At 35.9% G+C, this 7,252-nt stretch overlaps 1 protein-coding gene across 1 annotated transcript; it reads left to right on the forward strand.

Annotated features, from left to right (window-relative positions):
• The first annotated feature begins 957 nt into the window (after positions 1-957).
• Positions 958-4,764, forward strand: LOC132103690 (transcription and mRNA export factor ENY2). Its single transcript, XM_059508787.1, has 5 exons — positions 958-1,112; positions 1,427-1,500; positions 4,040-4,110; positions 4,195-4,269; positions 4,538-4,764. The coding sequence occupies exons 2-5, from the start codon at positions 1,433-1,435 to the stop codon at positions 4,609-4,611; spliced, it is 288 nt and encodes a 95-aa protein (XP_059364770.1). The 5' UTR covers positions 958-1,112; positions 1,427-1,432; the 3' UTR covers positions 4,612-4,764.
• Positions 4,765-7,252: the final 2,488 nt, after the last annotated feature.

Below are 7,252 nucleotides of genomic sequence, written 5' to 3' on the forward strand. Positions count from 1 at the left end.
TTATTATTCCACTGCAACTTCTCTCCCAATCAAGGTGCATGGAAGCAGAAAACCGAAAAGTTTGCACACAGGCCAACACAGCCATGTTGCTTTGAAGGGAATACAATTTCCAACCAGTAAGTGTATCTGGTTTTGTCTTTTGTCATTTGAATGATGCGAATAAAAGAAAAATGACAGATTCTTAATTTTTTTAGGTGAACTTTCACTTTAGGTTACTGGAAAATTTGAAAATTTGTCTGCTAAATCATACTTAATCACCTAATTGTATCTCAGTGCCAAGTGTAGGCCTACTTATAATGTAGCTACTTAGTACATAATTTATGAGCAAGGCATAATATTTTATTTTTAAAAAGAGCCACATAACTGCTTGACCGACATCACATGGTGTTCCTTTACATTTTTATTCTCAAATAATCTTAACCTGACATGCAAAGCAGACGCTTGTGAATTTTGTGTTGCATTCTCTATGACACATCGCCATCTTGTGGAGCAGGATACTTTCATAAATATGGAGAAAAACGTAAACATTTATTTTGTATCAATTAATTTAATATTATATAAAAAATACAGTAAGTATTTGCTAGCCTTATTGCGTAATAACTGCGGTATTTGTAGTAGCCTACTGTTATCACAGCAGGACTAAAACCATTGCTCCAAGTGCCTTGTAAGATTAATATAAGGAAAATGAATCGGTTAATATATTTCCCCTTATTGGATTAACTGAATACGAGTACTGAGTACGAATCTACAGCATATCTTTCAAAATGCAGTTTAGTAAAAACGTTATATTTTCGTAAGCACAGTTTCGGGCTTTCCCTACATATTTGGATAACTATGGCGCACACTATTTCAACGACTATTAAAAATATATAAGAGTAGCAGAAATATCATATTAAGACCCGCGTCTTCTTTGCTTTACTGTACATCAAGCAAGCTAAGAACGTCATTCAATGTCATTGCGTAGGAACCATTAAGTTGGAAGGAACCTTCCGCCGGTGAGCGTGTTTCTGTGGGGAAGGTAAACGGTGTACGGAACGGCCGGCTACAAACAACAGCAGGGTGGTCCACATACACTCCGATTAGAACATTATGCGTATTTTCATCAGTATTTGGTATGTTTATTACAAAATCACATCATATTAAATGATAATTGCAACGACTTAAACTTAATATGGCGTAACTTGCATGTGCCATAAAAAATAAATACCTATGATCGATCTGAGAAATGATAATTGTAAAATGGCATGTTTGGTAACAAAAAATATTTTTTCCACAAAGTCCAGCTTAATGTCGGTCTTGTTTGTTCATGTTCGATGTAAAAACGAGGAGTGAATATTGTGTTTTGTGAGCTGGCACATTGTTCGTCTGCACTGTCACTACGAGCACGAAATTACGTTGCTTTAAACGTTTTCAATTCTTGTTTCAGATTAATATGAATAAAGAATCACAAATGAGGGCCGCCATTAACCAGAAGTTAATTGAGATGGGTGAGAGGGAGAGGTAAGTGTCTATAATCCTCATTCATGAACTGTGTCTCAAAACCCAGAAAGTTCCTGGCAAATTAGAGTGTGGAAATTGTCCCACCGGTTAATCGATGTGGGACAACCGATAATACCGGTATCACCGCGGGGGCGGGAGCATTTCCTCTATTTTCGCTTTCCTTCGCTTTTAAATCGCTTAAAAGCTCCGTGCGCATTTTACTTTCACTTTTGAATTAGCGTCAATTGCTTGAATGCAACAACAAAATAAAGTCAAACTCGCTTTAGCCTACGTATAAAGGTGCTGGTCATATAAAAAGAATATAATCAAAAACTTTACTTATTTCACTAATTCCATTCAAAAAGTGGAACTTGTATATTATATTCATTCCTTACACACAGACTGATATATTAAAAAATGTTTATTTCTTTTAATTTTGATAATTATAACTGACAGCTAAGAAAAAATCCTAATTCAGTATCTCAGAAAATTAGAATATTGTGAAAAGGTTCAATATTGAAGACACCTGGTGCCACACTCGAATCAGCTAATTAACTCAAAACACCTGCAGATGCCTTTAAATGGTCTCTCAGAGGGCTTTTACAGAGGGCTTTGGGCTCATTTTCTGCGGCCCGAGCGCCATTGTTCCGGGCGCCACCCGCAGCGTTCATCTGCTTTCACAGAGCTCTGTGTCCAAGCACATTAATAGAGTGGCAAAGGGAAGGAAAAGATGTGGTAGAAAAAAAGTGTACAAGCAATAGGGATAACCGCACCTTGTAGAGGATTGTGAAACAGAACCCATTCAAAAATGTGGGGGAGATTCACAAAGAGTGGACTGCAGCTGGAGTCAGTGCTTCAAGAATCGGCACGCACAGACGTATGCAATACATGGGTTTCAGCTGTCGCATTCCTTGTGTCAAGCCACTCTTGAACAACAGACAGCGTCAGAAGCGTCTAAAGACAAAAAGGACTGGACTGCTGCTGACTGGTCCAAAGTTATGCTCTCTGATGAAAGTAAAATTTGCATTTCCTTTGGATATCAGGGTCCCAGAGTCTGGAGGAAGAGAGCAGAGGCACACAATCCTCGTTGCTTGAGGTCCAGTGTAAAGTTTCCACAGTCAGTGATGGTTAGGGGTGGTATGTCATCTGCTGGTGTTGGTCCACTGTGTTTTCTGAGGTCCAAGGCCACACAGCCACATACCAGGAAGTTTTAGAGCACTTCATGCTTCTTGCTGCTGACCAACTTTATGGAGATGCAGATTTCATTTTCCAACAGCACTTGGCACCTGCACACAGTGCCAAAGCTTCCACTACCTGGTTTAAGGACCATGGTATCCATGTTCTTAATTGGCCAGCAAACTCGCCTCCCCTTAACCCCATAGAAAATCTATGGGGTACTGGGAAGAGGAAGATGCGATATGGCAGACTTAACAATGCAGAAGAGCTGAAGGCCACTATCAGAGTAACCTGGGCTCTCATAACACCTGAGCAGTGCCACAGACTGATCGACTCCATGCCACGCCGCATTGCTGCAGTAATTCAGGCAAAAGGAGCCCCAACTAAGTATTGAGTGCTGTACATGCTTATACTTTTCAGTTGGCCAAGATTTCAAAAAAATCTTTATTTGTATTGGTCTTAAGTAATTTTCTAATTTTCTGAGATACTGGATTTGGCATTTTCCTTAGTTGTCAGTTATAATCATCAAAATTAAAAGAAATAAACATTTGAAATATATCAGTCTGTGTGTAATGAATGAATATAATATGCAAGTTTCACTTTTTGAATGGAATTAGTCAAATAAATCAACTTTTTGATGATATTCTAATTATATGACCAGCACCTGAATATAAGACATAACTTTTGCCAACAAAACAAATAAAAATACACCATGCTATAGGGCAGGCTATGCCTAATATAATATAAAAAATAATTTGCATAAAGTTTTATAGAGGTATGCAAAACTGGAAATAAGTATACATGTAAAATATATAACCAAATAAATAAGAAACGTAGAACGTTTATGAACGAAACGAGTAAGAAAGCATGAAAGCACGTCATACACCTTGATGTCAAATAAAATAAATGACACCGTTTAAATAAAAGCAAAAATCTGCAAACAATGTGGAACCAATTAAATAAGAAACGAATGTTAAAAAAAAAGGCTTAACACCGGAATCACAGTCAAAATCATCTATACTGCTGCTTATGCAATGTTTTTGGGCATCATAGTCCCAAACCCTTGTGATTTGCCTTCCTTGAGACATATTTCTGAATTGTATGACATCTTAAGACATTTGAGAAATGTTTTAGTAATTTTTAGAAGTATACTAAGCTCCGAAGTACTTGATTGTCTACAGATGTGTTTTTGAGAGTAGTCACAAATTATTCAAAGTCATAAAAATGAATTGTGTGGGAATCCTGTAGAAAAAAAAAGTCTAGCATCATATGCATAGTGTTCAAAAATGCTGTCTAGGTAGGGTATTCACTACATTTTAGACGCATCCCATGAGTGCACACTACATTTAATTTATGAAACGGACTGTCTTTTGCTTTTTTTAAGGTTAAAGGAGTTGCTTCGAGCCAAGCTCATCGAGTGTGGCTGGAGAGATCAGGTCAAAGCCCTCTGCAAAGGTAAAAACACAGGTCCAATCTATCTAAAAGCATTGCATACACTTTACTGTTGATTTGTGAAGAAGTATCATTGGTTGTTTGCAGAAGTGATCAAGGAAAAAGGTTTAGAGAATGTTACTGTCGAAGACTTGGTCGCTGGTGTTACTCCCAAAGGAAGAGGTAGGTGGATCTTAATCGTAAATCCCTGTTTTTTCATCATGAACTATTTGGGTGTTAAAGAGATAGTTCACCAAAAAACATCTTGGATGCCGTGGGGGTAAGCAGATAAACATCAAATTAAAATTTCTGGGTGAACTATCCCTTTAAGAACTATTTGCAAACATAAAACGACTTCAAATTTTTATATGCATTTATTTTGTGAGTGATCAACATCAAAACAAGACAGAAAAAGTGTGATCAGCATTAATAACACACTTGTGTTCCTCAGCCCTGGTGCCTGACAGTGTAAAGAAGGAGCTGCTGCAGAGAATAAAAGCCTTTCTCGCCCAGCACTCGACATGATGCTCAGCATATCTGAGAGTATCTGTCATTTTTGTATTGACATTATGCCAATAGCGATGTCAGAATGCTATAAGTTGATCTGTTTCGTGGTGTGAATTCACTCTTCATTGTGTATTTTTGTTACTGCCAATAAAGGTTGATCATGTTTGTACACATTTTGGACAGCTTGAATCATTTAAGTATTTTATGTATATCTGTTTTGAATTATTGTATTTATTAAGTGTTTTTCCAATGCCAGTCTAGTACAGTATACTGAAACACTCATTCTTCAGTGCGTTCGCAAACACACCACTGCCCTCTGCTGGGCAAGGCTAGATACCTAATGATAAATCTCTTATTGCAAAATCGATCATGTTTGGATTTTACGTTATTGGATTCACAGTGATGCCATAGAAGAACATTCCAGTGAAAAGCTCTTAAAATAATTTTTATTCAATTTTTTTTTTATCATAAAACTACCAACAAACCAAACATGATACTGATTCCAACTTATTCAATCCAAAATCCTTTAATGCCAGTCTATATCTATCTATCTATCTATCTATCTATCTATCTATCTATCTATCTATCTATCTATCTATCTATCTATCTATCTATATATACATGTTGTTTCTTGCCAGTCTGTATTGTTGTATTCCTCAACTGTAAGTCACTTTGGATAAAAGCATCTGCAAAATGAATAAATATAAATTTAATTAGAATTTCAGTTCCTGTTTTAAGTATCAATTCAGCACAGATAAACCTATAATTTTGTCATATCAAAACAAAGTCCTCCCAATCGTACTGGTTTATTAAAGCCGAACTCTTTATCACAATTAATAATTTATATTTTGAGTGTTCCAATATTGTATTTTAATTCAGATATTTTCATCAAATTATGAAAAATCATTTTGACATCCAAACTGTGTACATTCTACTAAAATCGTTCCTATAAAATTAAAGAAGTATGTTTTATTGGCATGATGAAAACGGAAACCTCTTGATATTTGCTCAGTGGAACACCATCTGGAAATCTCACAATGTTTTTGTTAGAAATTTGAAATGACAAATTGTATAACCCTGATTTTGAAATTTCACAGAGCACACTAACCACAAAAGAAAATTTCAAACCTAGAGATAATTTGTAACAATTTTAGTTTTGTCATAAAACCAAGAACAGACATAAAATATGTATCAGATTTCTAGGGTTCAGCTTTCCCAGGGTGTCCGCTAAAATAGGCTGAATTCTTTTGCCTAAATTTATGAGACTGAACACAGGGCTTCAGCTTATGGAGTCTACATCTGCATGGGTGTGCATCTCACTCACTCTGAGCATGAATAGGGAAGAATTGGCAGAGTTCTGCCTCAGGACTGAGAAGGTTTAAACGTATTTACACCCTGTTGTGCCTCCAGGGAGCTGTTTTCCACCAGCTAATGAGACTCTAGAGCAAGGTCCACTCTGTTATTTCTGGCATGTGCCTGTCGGTCAAGCAGGCATCATTCTTTCTCTCTATCCCTCCCTTCCTCTCTTTCTCCCTTATTTCTTCACTCAGTAGTCCATTGCAAATTACAAATAAGAGGAAATACATCATCCCCTTTAATTTAAGAGCCGAGGCAAGGTCTGCCAAAGTTAACAAAAGGCAATCTTAGGTAATGATCAGTGAATGTGTATGAAGTTTAATTGAATATGACTTCACATTTCTCTTGTTTATCCCACGACAACATCATTTTCAATCCACTGCAGCTATGGAAGGAATATTGTGGAAGTGCAGAATTATTTGCACAATCATAATTCGCTGTAATTTAAATATATTAAGGTGAATCTCAGCATGTTAAACTAAAATAATAATAATAAAATAATAATAATAAAGTTTGTCACTTGAAATAAACTTTAAGTATTTAAAAAATATATGCCAGTTACTACTGTACTGTATTGTACTGTTTAATGTACTAAAATGACTAAAACAAACAAAAAGGTTTAAGACAAACCCCACAAAATTACTAAAACTTTAAGTAGCAATAAAATTAAGCAAATATAAAAGTGATTCAAAATATGAATAAAAACTATAACAGTATCTCAATGATTTAAGTCTGTAGAGAGTCTGTCCAGATAGTTCTTCTGAAAAGGATTTTCAATATCCTTACAGGTGCTACATGGACAGAGATGACCTTAAAATTACATTTTTTGTCATCATTCACTCACCCACGTCGTTCCAAACCTTAATGTTTTTTTTTTCTGTGGAATAGATGTGTCTGGTTTATTTTGACCCCATTCACTTTCATTGCATGGACAAAAACTACTAAATCATTCTTCTGGAACAAATAAAAGAAGACATTGGTTTGAAATGACATAAGGGTAAATAAATGATAACAGAAAGCTCATTTTTGGATGAACTATGCCTTTAGTTGAAAGAAGAGTTCACCCAAAAAGAGAAAGTTAGCTGAAAACTTACTCAAATTGAAGTCTTCCAAGATGTAGATGAGTTTGTTTCTTCATTGGAACAGATTTGGAGAAGTTTAACTTGTTCACCAAGTGGATCCTCTTCAGTCAATGGGTGCCGTCAGAATAAGAGTCCAAACAGCTGCTACAAACAACACAATAATCGACAAGTAATCCACATGACCCCAGTCCATCAATTAATGTCTTTTGAAGCAAAAGGTT

This window comes from Carassius carassius, chromosome 24 (assembly GCF_963082965.1).
Source record: "Carassius carassius chromosome 24, fCarCar2.1, whole genome shotgun sequence".
NCBI classification, from domain to species: domain Eukaryota; kingdom Metazoa; phylum Chordata; class Actinopteri; order Cypriniformes; family Cyprinidae; genus Carassius; species Carassius carassius.

Coding starts and splice junctions, on each gene's coding strand:
- LOC132103690 (XM_059508787.1), top strand. CDS start 1,433: ATGAATAAAGAATCACAAATGAGGGCCGCCATTAACCAGAAGTTAATT. Junction 4,111..4,194: donor GGTCAAAGCCCTCTGCAAAG/GTAAAAACACAG, acceptor GGTTGTTTGCAG/AAGTGATCAAGGAAAAAGGT. Junction 4,270..4,537: donor TGTTACTCCCAAAGGAAGAG/GTAGGTGGATCT, acceptor TGTGTTCCTCAG/CCCTGGTGCCTGACAGTGTA.